A 22231-nucleotide genomic window follows, 5' to 3' on the forward strand; every position below is an offset into this window, starting at 1 on the left:
AGATGCCTCTGTCGGAGTGGATAACACTGAACTGCCTGCGCCTAAGGAGGTTCCTGATGTTGCTGTGGTTCCAGATAATGAAGACTCAGTAAGAGATTCGAAAGTCACAGAGCTACAACATTCCACCTGGATCAGGAAACCATCTGAGAGACTGAACTTATAGTTTCATGACCCGTGAATATGTTTGTAATGTCATGAATGTAGATGTTCTTGTAAATACAAATTGTAAAAAAAAAAATTAAAGGAGGAGGAAAGTTGTTATAAACTTGATTTTCCAGACAGGTTCCTCATAAGAAACAGTGAACTTTATTTACAGGGCTTCAACAGCAGTTACATGCTTCCAGTAAGGTCCACAACTAGTCAAAAACTCCAATCCCAAGGTTCCCCACACTTGGGGCTGATTTGTTCACACCATCACATGATTCTACATGGTACAATAAGTCTTAAAGCCACAGTCACTACATTCCTTAAAGCTACAGTTACTACAAGTGTGCGAGCTTAGATGAAATGTTGCAGAGACAGAGAGGGAGACCCCTTCTCCCCATGTTCTCTGCTTAGATCCCAATTCCATCATCTGCACCAAAGGTTGTATCACGTGACCTCTCTCCATGTCGGTTGTACATTCCAAAGAATAGAAAGGACTAGCTCCTGTCTTGCATTGCTTCCCTTTATAGGATAACAGTCTGGCACAGAAAGGGTTGTCAGATCGGGCGATACTGCCCACACTGTGATGTAAAGGAATACATGGCCTGAGTGCAGAGGGCAGTCTTGGACTGGACAGGGACGTATGTAGAGGCAAGCATGGAGACAACTACTAGCTTAGACCTTATGCTGTATATATGTACATAGTTATGAGCAGTTAATAAACATTTATTGTTAAACTATACAAGACTCAGAAGATCTTCATGAAGCCTACCGAACTATACACAACATCTTACGGCATGGTGGCAGCTATCAGATTTTGACCTGCGAGAAACACCAGAAGTGAAGGCACAGAAGAAGAAAGCCAGAGAAAAGCTCCAAAATAGGATTGGACACAGGAGGCAGAAATAAAACTCCATGCTGCAGCAAAAGGCTCCATTAAACCAAGTGGAGGTCTAACTTCAGAAGACCAAGCAGGGGTCAGCTAAAACTTAACTTCTTGGTCAGAATGAGTTTTATAAAGCTATTAAGTCCGCAGAAATGTCATTTTAAAATGCATTGTGAACAGCCCTGGGTTCCGAGTTGGCGCATGAACACGTGGCAGCCGAGATCACTCCAATCAAAAAAAAATTAAAATAACCGGCAGTTAAAAACCCAAAAGTTGGGAATTGATGGTTTCGTGACCTGAAAATACTTAGTCACTGTGTGGAAGGCTCAAAAAGGGAGCTGGTGTTATAAATTCAAAACACAGAAAATGCAAATGCCATTACTATGGGAGCCCACCAAAACCAACAAGTTTAGGAAACCTCATTGAGAAGAAGCGTACGGCAGTGTCAACTTGGATATCCAAACAACATTTAAAGCAATACACACTTTTAATTGTAATTGACCATGGATCAAAAATCTAGCTTACCAGACCATTTTGGACTCATCTAAGGCCCAGACCAGTCATAAAATTGAGGACCTTGGAGAAAGAGATACCTTTCAATACATGATTGCTTCAGGTTCAGCCAAAAAGACAGATTTTGGACAGGTTAACATATTGCTCTATTTGGTCAGTCCAATTACTGATGATATAATAGCTAAACAAAGGAATCAATGAATCTTTGGCAAACTTGGACGAAATTTTAAAATCATTTGACACACATTTTAATTTGAGCAGCATCATGATCCTTGAAAGAGCAAAGTTTAACAAACTGTCCAACAGCCAGGGGAACATGTTGACTCCTTCATTAATGAGCTGTATAGAATGACTGAAGGCTGTGACTATGGTGACCTGAAATCAGAACTAATCAGGGACAGAACACTTCTATCGGAGTGGTGGATAATGCACTCTCAGACATACATCAAGCTATGGAAGATTTAACTCAAAATGGCCTTTCAAATTGTCCAGCAATCTGAAATCCGTTGACAGACCCATGTTGAGGGGAAAAAGCAAGCTAGGTACAGAGCAACCCCCATCGCCCAGCAAGTAAAACAGCAGAGGAGCAGGGACACTGCAGGCCAAGGGAAGCAATACCCTAAATGGCCACTAGAGGGTAAGCAATCATGTCATTGCTCTGCAGCCAAGCGATCCCACAGGTGTGATCAATGTCTAGCTGTCTCAGCAGTGTTTCAGTTGCAACCACATAGGACACTTTGGAAAGCTATGCAAAGCTAATACAACCAAATGCGCCGATGATTCCAAAATAATTCAAAAGGTTGAGGTACCACGCCAAGAGCATTTGCAGCCACGCTTCTTGGGTGGGGTCAAGGATTAGGGATTTTCATTCTGGAACACGGATATCTCGATTAATACTCACCTCACAAACTTTAAACTGATCACAGGAGCCAGTGCTACAGTCCTCCTGGATAAGGAACTATGACTGAGAGACCTCTGGCTACAAATGCTGGATGCACCACTCTATGGACCTGGAGGAATCCGACTTCCAGTCGTAGGCATGATTCTAGAACCATTAAGGTATGGTGACAAACAGGTCTTTAAAGTCATGTATATCATCCATAACCAGCCTTTTTCTCTTCTGAGCAGAGATGCCCATGTTGCCCTGAACTTTCTTAAAATGGCAGAAGATGTCAAAACAACCCCTGTCATCAATTACACAGAATGGCAAATTTCTGAGAGCCCCAACAGAAAAGGTACTCTCAGCTGGGGCTTCAGCTCTGAATTATCTTCAATCTTTGCAGAGCTGGAAGTTTTCTTTTGTCAGACTACCCAACATCTCAAATGGTTACCATGTTGGTTACCTCACTCAAGAGATGAACCAGCAACAAGAAGAGCCTCAGCTTCCTGTTCTGACATAAGATAAGATATCTCAAGACACCACGACACAGACGCTGCAACCTCCTGCCAGTAAAACTGTTAGCCAGCTGATGTTGGAACAGAGAAGCAGCTATCATCTGACCGCAGTACAGCTCAGTGGAGGTAAGGAAGCAAACCAATGAGAACATTGTTGTACCGAAAGCTAAACTGCAATGTGCGCCCATTGATATGTCACACCCACACAACAAGAAGAGGCATCTTCCATTCTAATTCTATTCCATAGCAATCCACACATAGGAAGAAAAACAGAATGAGCACTATAGACAAGCTGCAAGTTCGTTCTCCCTGTAAGGAATGGGATAAATCAATGACCATTGATAACACCAGATGGGGAGTTGAGAAGAAGTTGTTCAACTCCAAAAAGAATGAAGAAAGAGAATTAAAATCAACCAATCAAATGCTAGAATGACCACATCTAAAACAGTCTCCTATTCAACAAAGTTTCCCCAGCACAACAGAGTCTACCACACCTCCAACTGTTGTAAAGGCAAGATCTGGAAGAATTATAATGCTTCTGGGCCACCTGAACCTGTAAACACAGAGACTTTATTGTGGAGGAGAAGGGGTAGTAGATGTAATGTAAATATGTTGGGTAAATAGGAATGCATTGTAAATATGTTGGACAAAGACTTGGGGAAGGTGTATTACAAGGAACACATGATCCAAGCCTAGAGGACAGTCTTGTACGTGTGTAGAGGCAAACATGGAGATATCTTCTATCTTAGACCTTATACTGCATATATATGTACATAGTTTTGAGCAGTTAGTAAACACTCACTGTTAATCTGTACAAGACTCAGAACCTCTTTACTGAACTACACACTTCTTACAACACCCTTTAGCCATTGTTTCATAGCTGAGGTGATTTTTTAAAAAAATGTCCCAGACATTTAACTCCTGAATGATCCATTGTCCAGCTTGATGAAATAGGAAGGAGCTGTTCACACCTCCAGCGGTGTGCCATTGTCTCTGTTGCGGTCTCTGTAGACTTTGTGTCTCCATGGAATGGAATGTGATTTTATAAATTAGCAACTACTTCAAGTCAGTGTCCTTTGTTTAGCCAAAGTATCTTTTTTAAAAAGAAAGCCCTCTCTGTCTATACACACATATGTATATGACTAGCTGATCAATTTGCAAATTAATCCATATAGCACATTTATGTTACACTTCCCTGAAGGATATTAAGTGAACCAGATGGGGTTTTTATGACAATCCAGTAGCTTTGTGACCATTATTAATGAAATAGGAATTTTATTCCAGGTTTAATAATTAATTGAATTTAAATTCCCCCGGCTGCCATGTGGGAGTTGAACTCATTTCTCCAGCGGATTTAACTGAACCTCTGGATGGCCGTCCAATCACATTACCAGTACGCTACCATCCCCTCAACTGACCGTGAACATTTTTTAGTACTTTGAGCAGGAAACATATCATTGCAATAACAATTTACAGCAGTGTGAAAAGATTTCCCCTAACAGCATTAAATACAACCACACTCTGGAAAAAGTAAATAAACCTGTCAATGCTAACATTTTGCGTATACAAAATGTGACTGTTGTAACCTGAGCAATTCATTGCAGGGTGAAAAGGTCACAGCCATAATAACTGCATTCATATTTTCAGAAGATTAATCTGTATCCATGCCAGTAGCTAAACATTGGGGGAGGATTTGAAAGGGTAACTAAATTTGAAAGAAATTCAGGCAGGGACTCGTCATTCTTCCCTCCTCCCCAACCCCACAATCTCCACCCTACCTCCGCCCCTTGAAAATGTTGAGACATCCAAAGAACAAAATGTGTGAAAGGACATGTCAATCATAGTGTTCATGAGATCCACCCTCATACATTTTTTGAGGCTTCCAGTCTGAGTATTGAAGGAATTGAATCTAGAGACATTTCAGAAATGGTAGAGCAGATATCCACCATCTTCAGCCAAAGATTCAAGACTGTTGCACATGATATTGATTCTCTCATTGTTATACATTGATCTTAGGTAACTTGTTGCATTGCATTGCAATGGTTGTTGTTTATAGACAGCTGTCTATATGGAGCAAAAAGGTGGAGACCATGTGAAATTGGAACTGGGATGTAGTTAAGCACAGAATGTGGTCACAGGAAGATGAGGAACTGCTGATGTTGTCAATTAAAACTAGGCAGAATTATGCCTTTGGCAAATGTTAAGTCCAATGATAAGGGAGTTAAGATAGAGGCTTTGAAATCTCTGGACACTGAAAAGAATTAGCTTGGGAGGGATCTCAGAATGAGATTAGAGAAGTAATTCTAGTGGGTGATTCCATTCTTGAAATGCAACTGGATTTCTCTTTGAAAGAGCCGGGACAGACCCAACGGGCTGAATAGTCTCTTTCTGTGCTGTCCTATCCTATGGTTTTATATAGACAATGGTACGAAAATGTTGTATACACTATTTGCTGTGCATGGTGGTGGTAGAATTGGTTGAAACAGGGCCGCGACATGAATGCTTCTACCTTGGTCCCATTCATATGAGCACTTGACCGCAAGGTTAAACGCATTAAACCATTACCTGAGCACTACAGCCTGTTTGCAAAATCTGTCCAGAAAACAGCCAGAAGGAAGATCCCCCGAGGTTGTAGAGCACACTACATCTCTGGTCTCACCAAAGAGAATGCTGAACTCTACTGGGAGTATGTCTCACTGTTTGAATCTCAGAGGAAACAATATCTACCGGTGAGAGGGTGATGTTAAGTATCTTGCAAGAGCGTCAAAACAACTGGGACACCTTGATAGAGACAATAGATCTTACCAAAAACAGCAAGAAGGCATGGTCTCTCATATGCAAACTTGGAGGCGATCCCAAGAAAGCTGCCCAACATCCAAATGTGTCTGCAAACCAAGTTGCACACCAGTTGCTCCTAAATGGAAAAATCAACAAGAAACAACAAAGAGCACAACTAGATAGGAAGAAGTACAGTGATGACCCTAGCTTCACTGGACCATTCACCATGGAAGAGATGGAAACTGGTATATCTAGTCTAAAATACAGGAAAACAATTGGTCTTGACAACATAGCAAAGGAGCAGATAAAGCATTTTGGACAGCAAGCAAAGAAATGGCTCCTACAATTGTTCAACAACTGCCAGGCAACACACAAGCTACCTAATGTTTGGCAGAAGGCACATGTAATCGCACTATTAAAGCCTGGAAAAGATCCCTCAGATAATAAGAGTTTTCGGCCAATTTCACTGTTTTGCCACGCCAATAAGCTGTTTGATCACCTGATACTCTATAGGATAGCACCAACTTTAGATGAGAGGATCATTCCAGAGCAAGCAGGTTTCCGCCCTGGCAAATCAACAACAAGCCAACTGCTCAACCTCACACAGCATATCGAAGATGGTTTTGAGCAAGGGATGGTAACAGGTGCTGTTTTTGTAGACCTGTCAGTAGCATATGATACAGTGAACCATCGACGTCTCTTCTGCCAGATCCTAGAGATGACAAAAGATATTCACTTAACAGAGCTGTTAGAAAGCATGCTTCAGAATTGCTGGTTCTATGTTGAACTAGGTGGGAGGTGCAGCAGGTGGCGTATTCAGAAGAATGGTCTTCCTCAGGGAAGCGTGCTTGCACCGCTGCTGTAAAACATCTACACGAATGACCAACCTATAGATGGTGTCACACGCCATTTTATATATGCCGATGACTTATGTGTCACTGCCCAAAGCACTGATTTTAACACCATGGAGAAAAAGCTTTCTGAGGTCTTGGAAGGACTAACATCCTACTATGAAGAAAACCACCTTCATGTAAATCCATCAAAGACACAAGTTTGTGCATTCCACCTCAGAAACCTTGAAGCCAAATGCCAGCTTAAAGTAACCTGGTGTGGAGCAACACTAACGCATTTCGAGCACCCTATCTTCGGAGTCACTCTTGACAGATGCCTCACCTTCAAGAACCACATTGAAAAGTCAAAGGCAAAAGCGAGCGCACGAAACAACATCCTGAATAAGCTCACTGAAACAAAATGGGGAGCAAGCTCGAAAACATTGTGAACCAGTGCACTTGCTCTTTGCTATTCCACTGCCGAATATGCCTGCCCTGCATGGGAAAGATCTACTCATGCTAAGAAGACAGATCCCATTCTGAATGCAAGCTGCCAACATCACAAATTGTTTAAAACCAACAAGCACCAACAGCCTACATATCCTGGCGGGTATCGCTCCCCCGATATAAGAAGAACAGCAGCCAGCAAGAGAGAGCGACTCCATCAAACATCAGATGAGAGGCACCCTCTACATGGTCATACACCTACACCCAGCCACCTAAAGTCAAGGAAGAGCTTCATGAACAGTATCGTTCCATTACAATCAACCCCGTCTGAAGCCCGCATTGCCTTATGGAAAGACCGACTAGCCAGTCTCGAACAACCCCCAGCGATGGAAATTCTACTGGATGAAAAGCCCTCCCCCAGGAACTAATTGCAACTGGGCAACCTGGAAGTGCCTTAGCAGACTTAGGACTAGTGTAAGTCGTTCAAAGGTGTCACTAAGCAAATGGGGATATATAACCAGCCCGACGACTTGTGAATATGGAACTGAGCCACAGACTATGCAACATCTCCTGCAAAGTCTATCACTAGAGGAACCCTGCACTGTTGCAGATCTTGCTGAATTCAACAACAAGGCGCAAAAATGTGTTCAGTTCTGGCAGGGCCATGTATAGACTGTTCGTGGACGTATAAGATAAGAAGATATCGACAGCAAGATATTCAGCAAAGACCATGAAACTAGACAGGTATGTTGTCTACCAGGTATGAGAGCAAAGGATCTCAACTCATTGGTGAATAATCTGTTGATCGGATGTGGGTACGTGTTGTACAATGGATCTTCCGATGAATTTCAGGGAAAAATAATAAAGGAGTTGAGCTGACATTCTTTAAAATATTACAGGTACTGCAAGCAGGATCAAATTTGGACAAGAGAAGCAAATGTGTTTGGAAGGGTTTACTGTGGAGACCTCAGATTCAAGCTTAAAAGCAACTGGGAAGTCTCCTGAGAAAGAGGAAGCTTGGTCTAACAGATTACACATGATCTTCAGGAAGGGGGGCTGCCACCTAGTTATCAAGCCTAAAGGTGATTCTAGTTTCACAATAAGTGGTTGATTCTTAACACCCTTTGAAATGGCCTAGAAAGCCAATCAGTTGTGATGATAAGAAGCATTACTTCACACAAGGAATAGTGGAAATCTGGAACTCTATCCTGCAAAAAGCTGTTGAGGCTGGGGCTCAATTGAAAATTTCAAGACTGAGATTGATAAATTTTTGTTAGGGATATTATGGGCTATACAACCAAGGCAGGTAGATGGAATTAAGATACAGATCAGCCACCTACCTTCTCACCCAACCAACCCACCTACCCACTTACCCTCTTATCCCATTCACCTACCACCCTACCTATTTACTTATTCATCCACTCACCCATTCACAAACATTCATCCGTTAACTAATATTCATACTGGACTATCAGATTATGTGAATCCTGAATCATTGGTTAGAGATGATGGATATCATGGTCTTTGGAACATAAGAACATAAGAACTAGGAGCAGGAGAAGGCAATTCAGCCCCTCGAGCCTGCACCGCCATTCACTACGATCATGGCTGATCTCATTTCGGCCTCAGCTCCAATTTACCACCCTCTCCCCATAACCTTTCAACCCATTACTAATTAAAAATCTGTCTATCTCCTCCTTAAATTTATTCAGCGTCCCAGCATCCACTGCAATCTGAGGTAGTGAATTCCTCCTCATCTCTGATTTAAATCTACCACCCCTTAGCCTAAACCTATGGCCTCTTGTTCTAGAATGCCCCACAAGGGGAAACATCTGCTCCACGTCTACTTTGTCTATCCCCTTTAGCATCTTATATACCTCAATTAGATCTCCTGTCATCCATCTATACTGTAGCGAGTATAGGCCTAATCTGCTCAATCTCTCCTCATAAGATAAGCCCCGCATCTCTGGAATCAATCTAGTGAATCTCCTCTGAACCGCCTCCAGTGCAACTACATCCTTCCTCAAATAAAGGGGACAAAACTGTGCACAGTACTCCAGGTGCGGTCTCACCAATGCTTTGTACAGTTGCAACACTTCCCTATTTTTATACTCTATTCCTTTAGCAATAAATGCCAAAATTCCATTTGCCTTCCTTATTACCTGTTGTACCTGCATACTAGCTTTCAGCAATTCATGCATGAGGACATCCAGATCCCTGTGCACTGAAGCATTCTGAAGTTTCTCTCTATTTAAATAATAACACCTTTTTATTCTTCCGACCAAAATGGATAACCTCACACTTATCCACGTTATACTCCATCTGCCAAATTTTGGCTCATTCACCTATCCTGTCCATATCCATTTGTAAATTTCTTATTTCTTCATTGCAACTTACTTTCCCACCCATTTTGGTGTCATCTGCAAATTTAGCTATAGTACCTTCTATCCATGAATCCAAGTCATTAATATAGATTGTAAATAGTTGGGGCCCAAGGACCAAACCCTGTGGCACCCCACTAGTTACAGCTTGCCATCCAGAAAAAGACCCATTTATCCTGATTCTCTGCTTTCTGTTGGCTAGCCAATCCTCTATCCAAGCTATATTACCCCTAACTCCATGTGATCTTACCTTGCGTATTAATCTTTTGTACGGCACTTTATCAAAGGCCTTCTGGAAGTCCAGATATGCTACATCTACAGGATCCCCAAAATCCACTTTGCTTGTCACATCTTCCAAGAACTCTAGCAAATTAGCCAAACATGATTTACTCTTCATAAAACCATGCTGACTCTGTTGGATTGCATTTTGACTTTCCAAATGCCCCATTACTACTTCCTTAATAATGGATTCCAACAACTTCCCAGCGACAGATGTTAAACTAACTGGTCTATAGTTTCATATGTTCTGCCTCCCCACACCCACCCCCCACCCCCACCTTTTTGGATAAGGGTGTTATATTAGCATTTTTCCAATCCACTGGAACCTTTCCAGAATCTAGGGAATTTTGGAATATTATAGCCAATGCATCCACTATCTCTGCTGCTACTTCTTTTAAGGCCCTGGGATGTAGGCCATCAGGTCCAAGGGACTTGTCACCCTTTAATCCCAATAGTTTGCTCAGTACTTTTTCTCTAGTAAGAGAACACAAGATTTTGTCAGGCACTGGGGCAGGAACATGTGACAAGTTGGCTGGGGAGGGCAATTCTGTTGGCTGTCCACTGACCGTTGTCACTTCTAAGAGACTCTGCCAAAAGTAATGGCAGTCAGCAGCCCTGGCCACTTCACTACCAAAGGCACCCACTGCCGGCAGGATACACTTCCCACCCTTATCCCACAGGGGCTTCAGGGTCATGATACATTATTGACAAAGATATTGCATTCATATCCCTCTGCTAGTTCACCTACAATGGATGAATAAAGCATGACGCTCTGTTACAGTGTATATTGGCATGTAAGTGGCATCTCAATGAGTGCTTGAGCCAACTTTTGAGCATCTACTAATATTCTAATTGTGAATGTATCCCATAAGACGCAGGAAGACATTAGACCGGCTTTTAAAAAGTCAGCACCTTGTGGCACTGATTCCACCTTTCACAAGGATAGCTACATCAGCTTGAGAGATTTATATTGTGCAATTGAGATAGTTCTGGGTAAAAATAAGTATTAGTGGAGGAAAAGAAGGAATCTCTTGGCCAGAAAAATAAACTATATTCTTTCTCAGCTGAAGAGCATCAGTATTGGTATCAGCATGATCTGGTGGAGTCATTTGAGTCTCCTTGAAGCCCTCAGTATGGTATGGCTAACAGTTTGGAGGAGTTCACTAGCCGTTTCATGTGGCTAAGTTTCTCAGGACTATAGTTCACCGAGGGGTCTGGAGTAACTTCATAAGTATTTGCAAGAGACTCTCCAGCAGCGGATTCTCATGAACTCTCAGACTGATGCTGGAACCTGAAGTCCCAATCTTGTCCACCCGCAAAGAGCCAGTAGAATGGACGGCGAGAGCCAATGACACAAAGTTTTACTGACTGAAGATTTGCTGAAATTGGGTCACTGGAGAGGTTGAGGGAATGCGCATGAGCAGAGGTGTGGCTGGAGTAAGCAAATTGAGGCTGCTTTAAACACTGAAATCAAACATAATCTGTGCGAGAACAATGAACACTAGAACAACCATTTATTGGGAAGGTGCAAGAGCAACCCAGTAACTTTACAAGCTTACAACATCCTGATTTGGCTCATATATTTCACATTGACAGGTTTATTTTACATACACTGAGAAACAAAGCCCAGTGTTTTATCTGAATGGACATGTAGACATACACTTGCATGGTCAATTAGTCACAGAACTGCTTAAATTGATTAAGATACTAATTACTGCAATGCCTTGAGTTTTTGATGCACTTTTATTGTTCCATCTGACAAAGCTTAATATAGCCTCAGGATAATGGGATTACAGACCATTCAAGGGCTTTATAAAATCAGCAAAATCCAGAAACTGAGTCACAGTCTACATAGATTTCAATGTGTCTGGATGAGCAGACTAACAATAAGTTGGAATTTTTAAAAAATCATTCACGGGATGTGAGCATCACTGTCTAGACCAGCATTTATTGCCCCTCCCTAATTGCACTTGAGAAGGTGGTGGTGAGCTGCCTTCTTGAACCACTGCAGTCCATGTGGTGTAGGTATACCCACAGTGCTCTTAGGGAGGGAGTTCCAGGATTTTGACCCTGCGACTATGAAAGCATGGCAATATATCCCCAAGTAAGATGCTGAGTGGCTTGGAGGGGAACTTCCAGGTGGTGGTGTTCCCATCCGTCTGCTGCCCTCGTCCTTCTAGATGGTAGCGGTCATAGGTTTGAAAGGTGCTGTCTAAGGAGCCTTGGTGAGCTCATGCAGTGCATTTTGTAGAATGCTGCTGCTGCTACTGTGCATTGGTGATGGAGGGAATGAATGTTTGTGGATGGATTGCCAATCAAGAGGGCTGAATGGTGTCAGGTTTCTTGTGTGTTGGAGCTGCACTCATCCAGGCAGTGGAGAGTATTCTATCACACTCCTGACTTGTACCTTGTGAGGTGGTGGACAGGCTTTGGGGAGTCAGGAGGTGAGTTACTTGTCACAGGATTTCTCGCCTCTGACCTGCTCTTGTAGCAACAGTATTTATATGGCTAGTCCAGTTCAGTTTCTGGTCAATGCTAACCCCCAGGATGTTGATAGTGGGGAATTCAGCAATGGTATTTCATTGAATGTCAAGGGGTGATGGTAAGATTCTCTCTTGTTGGTGATGGACATTGCCTGGTACCTGTGTGGCATGAATGTTACTTGCAAATTGTCAGCCTAAGCCTGGATATTGCATTTGGACATGGACTACTTCAGTATCTGAGGAGTCGCAAGTGATGCTGAACATTGTGTAATCATCAGCGAACGTCCCCACTTCTGACCTTATGATGGAAGGAAGGTCATTGACAAAGCAGCTAAACATGGTTGGGCCTAGGACACTATCCTGAGGAACTCCTGCAGTGATATCCAGGAACTGTGATGATTGATCTCCAGCAACCACAACCATCTTCCTTTATGCCACACATGACTCCAACCAGTGGAGAGTTTTCCCCCGATTACCATTGAATTCAGTTTTGCTAGAGCTCAGTCAAATGCCGCCTTGATGTCAAGGGCAGTCACCCTCACTTCACCTCTGGCATTCAGCTCTTTTGTCAATGTCTGAACCATGGCTGTAATGAGGTCAGGAGCTGAGTGGCCTTGGCTGAACCCAAACTGAGCATCAGTGAGCACATTATTACTAAGCAAGTTCAGCTTGATGGCACTGTTGATGACCCTTCCTATCACTTTACTGATGATGGAGAGTAGACTGATGGGGCGGTAATTGGCCGGGTTGGATTTGTCCTTTTTGTGTACGGGATATACCTGGGCAATTTTCCACATTGCCGGGTAGATGCCAGTGTTGTAGCTGTACTGGAACAGCTTGGCTAGAGGTGTGGCAAGTTCTGGAGCACAATTCTTCTGTACTATTTTTGGAATCTTGTCAGGGCCCATAACCTTTGCAGTGTCCAGTGCCTTCAGCCATTTCTTGGTATCACGTGGAATGAATCGAATTGGCTGAAGACTGGCATCTGTGATGCTGGGGACCTTCAAAGGAGGCCGAGATGGGTCATCCACTCGGCAAATGCTTCAGCCTTATATTTTGCATTGATGTGCTGGACTCCCCCATCAATGAGAATGGGGATATTTGTGGAGCCTCCTCCTCCACTGAGTTGTTTAATTGTCCACCACCATTCACGACTGGAAGTGGCAGGACTGCAGAGCTTAGATCTGATCCATTGGTTATGAGATCACATAGCTCTGTCTATCATTTGTTGCTTATGCTGTTTGGCACGCATATAGTCCTGTGTTATAGCTTCACCAGGTTGACGCCTCAATTGTAGGCATGCCCTCCTGCATTGTTCTGTGAATCCAGGTTGATTCTCCGGCTTGATGGTAATGGTACAGTGATAGATATGCCAAGCCATGAGGTAACAAATTGTGGTCGAGTACAATTCTACTGCTGCTGATGGTCCAAAGCACTTCATGGATGCCCAATCTTCAGTTGCTAGATCTGTTAGAAATCAATCCTATTTAGCATGGTGATAGTGCCACACAACACGATGGAGGGTATCCTCAATGTGAAGGCGGGACTTCGCCTCCACAACGACTGTGCAGTGTTTCCTCCTAACAGTACTGGAATGGAAAGATGCATCTGTGGCAGGCAGGTTGGTGAAGATGAGGTCAAGTATGTTTTTCCCTCTTGTTGGTTCCCTCGCCACCTGCTGCAGACCCAGTCTCGCAACTATGCCCTTTAGGACTCGGCCAGCTCAGTCTGCAGTGCTGCTACCAAACCACTCTTGGTCTTGGACATTGAAGACCCCACTCAGCGTACATTCTTGCCATCCTCAGTACTTCCTCCAAGTGGTATTCAGCATGGAGGAGCACTGATTCATCAGCTGAAGGAGGGCGGTACATGGTAATCAGCAGGAAGTTTCCTTGCCAATGTTTGACCTGATGCCATGAGACTTCTTGAGGTCCGGAGTTGATGTTGAGGACTGCCAGAGCAACTCCCTCCTGACTGTATACCACTGTGCCGCCACCTCTGCTGGGTCTGTCTCACCGGTAGGACATGACATACCCAAGGATAGTGATGGTGGTATCTGGGACTTTATCTGTAAGGCATGATTCCACGAGTATGACTATGACAGGGTGTTGCTTGACTAGTCTGTAAGACAGCTCTCTCAATTTTGGCACAAGCTCCCAGATGTTAGTAAGGCGGACTTTGCATGGTCAACAGTGCTGAGTTTGGCCGTTGTTGTTTCTGGTGCCCAGGTCGATGCCGGGTGGTCCTTTCATTCCTGTTTATTAGCTTTTTAGCGATTTTGATACAACTGAGTGGCTTGCTAGGCCATTTCCAAGGGTAATTTAAGAGTCAATCACATTGCTGTGGATCTAGAGTCACATATAGTCCAGACCAGGTAAGGACAGCAGGTTTCCTTCCCTAAAGGGATTTAATGCACCACACATGGGTTTTTCTGACATTCGGCAATGGTTTCACTATTATCACTTGACTTTTAATTCCAGATTTTTTTTAATGAATTCAAATTCCACCATTTGTCATGGTGGGATTCAAACCTGGGTCCCCAGAGCATTACCTTGGGTCACTGGATTACTAGTCCAGTGACAATACCACTATGCCACCACCTCCCCCGATGCAGAATTCACCATTTTGAATGAGGTAGGAGTTATAGACAAGCTTAGAACATGCAAAACAAAAAAGCCTAAGGGATGTTTATATTTACCATAAAATGCTTCAACAGACAAGGATTGAAATTTGTTAGGTGCTGACATTCATTAAGGGAGAGTTGAACTCTGGGGGACATCCCACAAGGTGGCAAATGTGTTAATGTGAAACCCATTTTTTTAATAAACTGGTGAAACAGGCTCAAGCAAAATAGTTCCACCTGAACATGAAGAGGTAGATGAAATTTGATGTGAAGGATTGTAGTAGGATGCACAAAACTGGCCATATAAGTACTTCATGAATTGTACTGAAGTAGCGAAGGACGAAGTTGAGAGTGATTCTGGCATAGACTTGATGCTAAACATCAAGTGTCACTGTGTCACTGTGAGCAGCAGTCACCAAAGCAAATAGAATGCTAAACCAAACAGCCAAAATGGTACAGTACAGGTCAGGGAATGTCATGCTCGAACTGTACAGTGACTGCATCAGAATTCCATGAGTACTGGGTCCTGTTCTCATGATTGGGGATATGAAGGAAACATTGAAAGAAAGTGAGGTGTAAAGAATATGAGACTGAGCCCTTGTCTCAGAGGATCCAGATGTGAAGAAACCTCGAGGGGATGCAACTGAGAGCAGCTGACAACAAAATTTATAGACTGCCCTTAACGTTATAAAATATCCCAAGGCCTTCACAGGAGAAAACAAAATAAACAAATATGACACTGAGCTATTTAGGGAGATATTAGGACAGATGGCCAAAAATTTGGTCAAAAAGGAAGGTTTTAAGAAGTGTCTTAAAGGAGGAAAGCAAGGTAAAGAGAGAAAGAGGTGTAAGGATGAAATTCCAGAGCCTAGGGCATTGGCAACTGAAGGCACAGCCACCATTGGTGGAGCAATTAAAATTAAGGGTGCACAAGGGTCCAGAATGAGTGCAGGTATCTTGGGGAGTTGAGAGGCTGGAGGAGATAGGGAGGGGTGATGCCATGGAGGGATTTGAAAACAAGGGTGAGAATTTTAAAATCAGGATGTTGCTTGACCAGGAGCCAATGTAGATCAATGAATGCAGGGGTGATAGGGGAATGGGACTTACTGCAAGTTAAGACATGAGCAACAGAGTTTCCAATGGCCTCAAGTTTATGGAGGTAGCATACGGGAAACCATCCAAGAATGCATTGGTATCGTCAAGTCTGGAGGTAATGAAGGCATGAATGAGGGTTTCAGCAATAGATGATCTGAGACAGGGCAAAGTTGGCAATGTTATGGAGATGGAAATAGGCAGTCTTTATGATGACACGAATATGTGCTCAGGAGTTCATCTTGGGACCAAATATGGCACCAAGGTTGCGAACAGACTGGTTTAATCTCATACTGTTGCCAGTTAGTGGGGTGGGGTTGGTAGTTAGGGAATGGAGTTTGGAGCGGGGACCAAAAGCAATGGCTTCAGTCATCCCCAAATTTAATTGGAGGAAATTTCTGCTCATCCAGTACTGAATGTCAGATTAGCAGTCTAATAATTTAGCAACAGTGGAGAAATTAAGAGAGGTGACGGTGAGGTAGAGCTGGGCATCGTCAGCATTCACGTGAAAACTAATGCTATGCTTTTGGTTGATATCACTGAGAGGCAGCATATAGATGAGATATAAGACATAATAGGTGTTAATCATTGCTGCTTAACCTCCCTGACACTGAAAATTGACCATTAAAAATGAGGAACCTCATTCCTTCATGTATTAATTGATGTGGAGATTTTTAAAATGTCAAATTTAGAATTTTTTTAAAGAAGTACTTTTCCTTTCTGTCTTTCTCTTAATCCAATCTTTCTTTCCCTCTCTTTATTTCTTTCTGCATCTGATTTGACATTGAATTCACCCACTCACTTCCTTCTCAGTCTTGTGTAGTTAATTTCACGACCCTTCATTGTGATTTGTTAAGGAGATACACAGTCGTTTGCCCTGTTCATCCAGGTGCCACATGCCAGCTTTTCCTCATTGTGACATCCTTGGCTCCTACTTTTTACAACTTGCCACGCAAAAAATATCTAAAACCTTAATGTCCAAGGATAGGCCAAACAAAGCCATTTGATGCCCAACCACTGCAAACTATATCTCAATAATTTCATTGCTTCTGCTTTTAAAACAAAAGGAAATTTTCAGCTAGATTAAGTCATGTCCTGAGCCTGCATGCTGGAATTAACTTGAAACTTTTGTACTTTAACTTTATGCAACTAAGGAAAGAAAATCAAGGACTGCGATTTGCTTTGCTGGTCTAAAAATACATGGAGATCAGGATTGGTTGAGAATGTGGGAAGCCAGCCAACATTTAATGTTTGCAAGAGGAAGTGATAGAACAGTAACCATAATATAAGCTGATGACATCACCACTGCCCACAGTAGATGACAGGCATATAAAAGTGAATGCAAGAAAATCTTTCACAGATGCTGAGACCTCACTGTTATGAAGAAATGGATCACCTAAGCAACCTGTGTGAAGCATGTTCCCGGCAAAAGAAAATGTAAGTGCTTATTGCTTTCTCTGACCATTAGCATTATGTTAGCTCTGTTTTTCTGTTTGTTCCGACTCCAGAATTTGTCTTGCGATAATTTTAAATGAAATAATATTGTATTATGTTTTAATCACAGAAAACTCAGTCATTTGGCCAACAAACCAAAGTGGCTAATATCATCATCATTAGCTCACTGAAGTTCTTAAAGTGACGACTGATCTCTAATGTACCGGAACTTCTGTCAGCTTGTGAACTAGTCTCAATGATACAGAAAATGAATTTCAGCACCTACTTTTCTGTTTTGGCAAAGTGTGGAAGGCTTGTCACCAAAAATTCAGGGGTATAGCTGTGAGAAAGAGTGGAAGTATTTGTGTCTGTTTGCGAGTGTGTGTGGATGTAAGAATATGCAAGTGAGAGAGTGTGTCTGAGAGAAAGTGTGAAAGTCTTAGAGAGTGTGTGAGAATGAGTGGATGAGAATATGTGAGAGACATTGTGTGAGAGAAAGTAAGTGAGAGAGTGAAGAAGTATGTAACAGAGAGCCTGTGTGTGAGGCTAAGCTTGAGGCTGTATGAGAGAGTGTATATGTGAGAGAGTGGTGTGTGAGTGTATGTGTGAATGTGGTCGAGTTTGTGTGAATGAGAGAAAGTGGCCAGGATTCTGTCAAGCTGGTGGGGGTCTCTCCCACCGGCCGAGAACCAGCAGGGAACCCCCTGTCAGTTCTGTAAAGGAGACCCAACAGAATCAAGTGCCTTTCAGGCACTTAAGTGGTCACTGATGGTCGCTTCCCTGCGATTGAGGTCCCTGGCAGCAGCTCTTCATGCCACCAGCACCAGCAGGAGCGGTGGAAGCTGATGGCACTGCACCCACCAGAGGCCTAAGGTCATCATAGGATCCTAAACCAAAGGTGATTAAGGTGAGCATCACAGGATAGAGGTTGAGGGAGTGGAGGCACAGGGGTCAGAGGAGAGCTTTCAGGAGCCAACCCTGCGCGATGCCGGGGCCCTCAGTTGGATACTAAGTATCTGAAAGCGAGGGACTCCGCAAAGAGGACGCTGGGAAATCTAGCAGAATGGCGTTCCAAGGGTGCAGGAAAACCATGTGACCAGCTCCATTTCCATGTGCACACAGTACCACAATGCTCCTTGCGCACACACACAAATAACTTAGCTCTTCACCCACTGTTGTAAATTGGGATAAGGTAGGTTTTACTATCACCTTGGGCCTTAAAGAGGATGCTACTGTGCGTGAGTAGGAGTTGGTGGAATTGGAGCCGACAGTCTGGAATTGTTAGCATCACACTCAAGGTGAGGCACAGCACTTACAGACATCCATCTCACATAGCCAGAAATATAGTGATATTTGGCGGATCACCAAATAAGCATTACACACAAGAAAACCAGACATTTTAACCATTACATCAGTGGACAGATCGAAATTCTCATGGGACTGAAGGTCCTCTGGGTATTCCCTCTCTGTGGCATGATTTAAGCACAGACCTCATTTAAGTGAGTAAATAGAGTTTCCTCCTATGTTAGAGAGGCAGAGGAGGAAATCCTCAAACCCATACCAATTCAAACATATTTATTTTGGTTAAGAAACAAAACACTTTTTGTATTGATCGTAGTCAACATCTCCCTTTAGAGATTACTTAATTACATGACTGTGAGTATAAGGTATTACTTTTAATTACATTACTTCAAGCTATTAGATAATTCAGATCTCTTTGCACTTATTAGACTCAGTTCTCTTTCTTAATTTTAATTCACAACAAGAAGTGTGATGATTCACTGTCCTCATTACAGTTCCAGGTATCAGACCTGTGTCTGATTACTACTCTCCAAGTTAGATGCAATTGGTCCCACAGCCAGTTTTAAATTGCATTTCAAATGTGGAAAATAAAGCTATTTCTGATCAAATCCAAGAAAACAGATGTGAATAGTTATTGTACTCTGACTCATGTACAGCAAGGGAAAAAAAAACAGCAGAATGTTAAAAAGCTAACATTTCCAACTGCGGGAGTACAATCCACGTTTGTGCCAACCTAGATAGCCTTGGCTGTCTCAATATCTTACTTGTTTATTAACATTGTTAGAAGCTCAAAAAGGGAAATTTACAAGAAATCTATCTTACTGATACTGTGCTCTTGCTAGCTTTACAAAGTTTAGATCTTTTAATAACTAACAGGGGCATCATAATGCAAAGGGCCATTTTTTTTAAAAGAGAAGGAAATGAGAATGTTATTTTCCTTCATTCAGCTCTGATCTTTTCTTTCAATATCGGCAGACAGGAACTGTACAGCTTCAACCTCACTTCCCCTCTTACACACACCTCCAAAAAAATTAGCTGTGACTTGAAGTGTGTTTCTCCCAATTGAAAGGCAACCCTTGGGATCAGCATTCTCTACAAAAAAAAACTTGGAGAAAGTGTTGGGGACCTTGGATTTCCATTGGATTGGTCCATGATTATGCTTGGCAAAATACTGCAGTGGTTCTACAGTATGGCTGACCAGGAAACTCTCCTCTTCTTACCACCTAATATACGGGCATATTGAAAAAATTGACAGGTTGGTAATAAACCTGTTTGACCACATTACAAACATAACTTCCATGACCATCAAATCCTGAAGTGGGACTTGAACCCAAAGCTTTTGGCCTAGAGTTAGAGTGGCTGCCATTGCACCACAAGACTTCCCTCTTAAACTAGGCACAATAATAACCCTACAGATTGTAAAAATGTGTGTCAAGAACAACCTCATGGCTTCATCCTTTACTGCTGGACAATGATAATGCCAAGTGAACAATGTCTATTAAACTTGAAATATTTACCTTTGGAAGCACGGGAATGGATGTTTCCTGGTGCTGGTTGAGAAAGAAAAGAAAGGCCCTCATTTAAATAGATGCTCTCACAACCTCAGGTTGTCCCAAAGCACTTTGTAACTAATTTTGAAGTGTATTGTTGTGATGTAGAAAATGCAGCATCCAAAATGCCCACAGCAAACTCCCACAAACAACAATGTGATAATGACCAAAAAATGGGTTTTAACTATGTTGGTTGAAGTGTCAATATTGGCCTGGATACCCCGCTGTTCTTCAAAATCATAGAATGGTGTATTTTACATCCACCTGAGAGACCATGTATGACCTCAGCTTGAAGTCTCACTGAAAACACAGCACTTCTAACCCTGAACTGGAGTGTCAGCCTAGATTTTGTGTTTAGGTCTCTGGAGTAGGACTTGAACCCATAAACTTCTGCCTCAGAGATGAGAGTGCCCTCACTGAACCATGGCTGACACCATGAAGCAAATACTGGAGGGTCTAGGAAAAGGGATGAAATGATTTGATGATATTAGACTCGATGGCTTCAAGGGTGATGTAACAACGTGCTGGACTAATCTCTTTGTTAAAATACATGTGATATCAACCACTCGAGTACATTATGTAAATCGCCTGGTCTCCTCACAAACCTTGAGAGATCTTTTTACAAGCTAACCCTGAAAAGATGCTGCAAATGTGAGTGATGTCTCGATGCCGAACAGTATATGAATTTCTTCAAAAAAATTGCTATCAGGCGAAGAACTTTTAAAAATGGTCATCATTAATCAAATTCATCTTTGAGAAGAAATTAACTTCTTTTCTTTTTCACAGGGCCTCTATACAGTCAAAGGCTCCTCAGCACACAGATTACCTGCCTATTCTGAAGAGGTACCTCTTTGTGAAATACATACAGTACATGATCCTGCCTTCTACAAATATCATGGTATTGGCTGCAGGGGCCTTTGGAACACTCCACGTCTCAGTCTTGCTCTTGTCTCAGGCTGTATCTAGGAAGAGCACGGCAGTCTTTATTTCTCACCTGGCAGCAGCAGATGCAATGCTGGTGCCTGCCATCTTGTTCGAGGTTTGCTACCAAATGGTTGATGTCAAATTCGCATCAGATGGCTTCATCCGTGGCCTCATTCACAGTTTCCTGACAGTGAACTCCTACGTCAGTTCTCTAATATTAAGCTGCATCAGCCTAGAAGCTTTTCTCATAACCCAATTCCCTGTGCAGTCACGTTTTATGAGGACTGTGAGGCACGCTAGAAGGACTAGTATGCTTGTCTGGATTGCCGTGCTCACAGTATGTATTATCTTACAAGCTGAATGTGTCACCAGTTATGACATTTCTGCAGCAGGCTTTGAGAAAGCTCCTCTCTCGGTGTTATTCCAATATTTTCTGCTAATAGCTCCTGCTGTTAGATTACTGTTTGATAATCTAGTCATTTGCTTCAGGTTTGTTAATATGTTCTTCTACTACAAAGTTTACATTGCCAAGTCTTATTCAAGGCATTTCTCTAATAGAATAGGCCATTGTTCTTAACATACAAAATTACCTTATGTATTAACTTAAAACCTTGTAATTTATTCAGTATTTTAGGTAGACCTAATGGGCAATGAAATATTTATAATTAAAGATTTATTATTTGATGACATGCATATAAAAATTAAAAGGTGGAAACTTCTGACTGCAGATATTTTGCCAATGTCTCATTTCACTGTGATGCAGCTTCCCATGACTTCACTGCTGAATCAGCCTGGAAGGAATGCAAGAGGGACCTCACCAACAGAGTGAGTCAGAGGAGGCCCGATCTTTAGCAGTCTGTTGGGGTGAACACTTACACGCATTAAAACAACATCACTGTACTTCTTACATCAGGAACCAACAGATCAAAAGGAATAGCACAGGTTTCTGATAAATACCAGACAGTCATCAGTCTCATGACTTATTTTCAAACTGAAGTGGAGATTACTGAGAATTTGTACATCATAGAGTCACAGCTGCACCAATATGTCACAGTTTATTTGGTAGCTTCAAAGACACTTCAGAAGTTAAAATTTTTGTTTTATTCATTTCACTGTGATGGCAAATAGCATATTTGTTGATGCATTAAAATGCTAATGTATGTATTCACA

At 42.4% G+C, this 22231-nt stretch overlaps 1 protein-coding gene across 1 annotated transcript; it reads left to right on the top strand.

The window, feature by feature from the left end:
* The first annotated feature begins 17133 nt into the window (after positions 1 to 17133).
* Positions 17134 to 21788, top strand: LOC121282596 (lysophosphatidic acid receptor 6-like). The gene is made up of 2 exons (XM_041196363.1): positions 17134 to 17288; positions 20924 to 21788. The coding sequence occupies exons 1-2, from the start codon at positions 17191 to 17193 to the stop codon at positions 21636 to 21638; spliced, it is 813 nt and encodes a 270-aa protein (XP_041052297.1). The 5' UTR covers positions 17134 to 17190; the 3' UTR covers positions 21639 to 21788.
* Positions 21789 to 22231: the final 443 nt, after the last annotated feature.

Source organism: Carcharodon carcharias, chromosome 9 (assembly GCF_017639515.1).
Source record: "Carcharodon carcharias isolate sCarCar2 chromosome 9, sCarCar2.pri, whole genome shotgun sequence".
Taxonomy (NCBI): Eukaryota; Metazoa; Chordata; class Chondrichthyes; order Lamniformes; family Lamnidae; genus Carcharodon; species Carcharodon carcharias.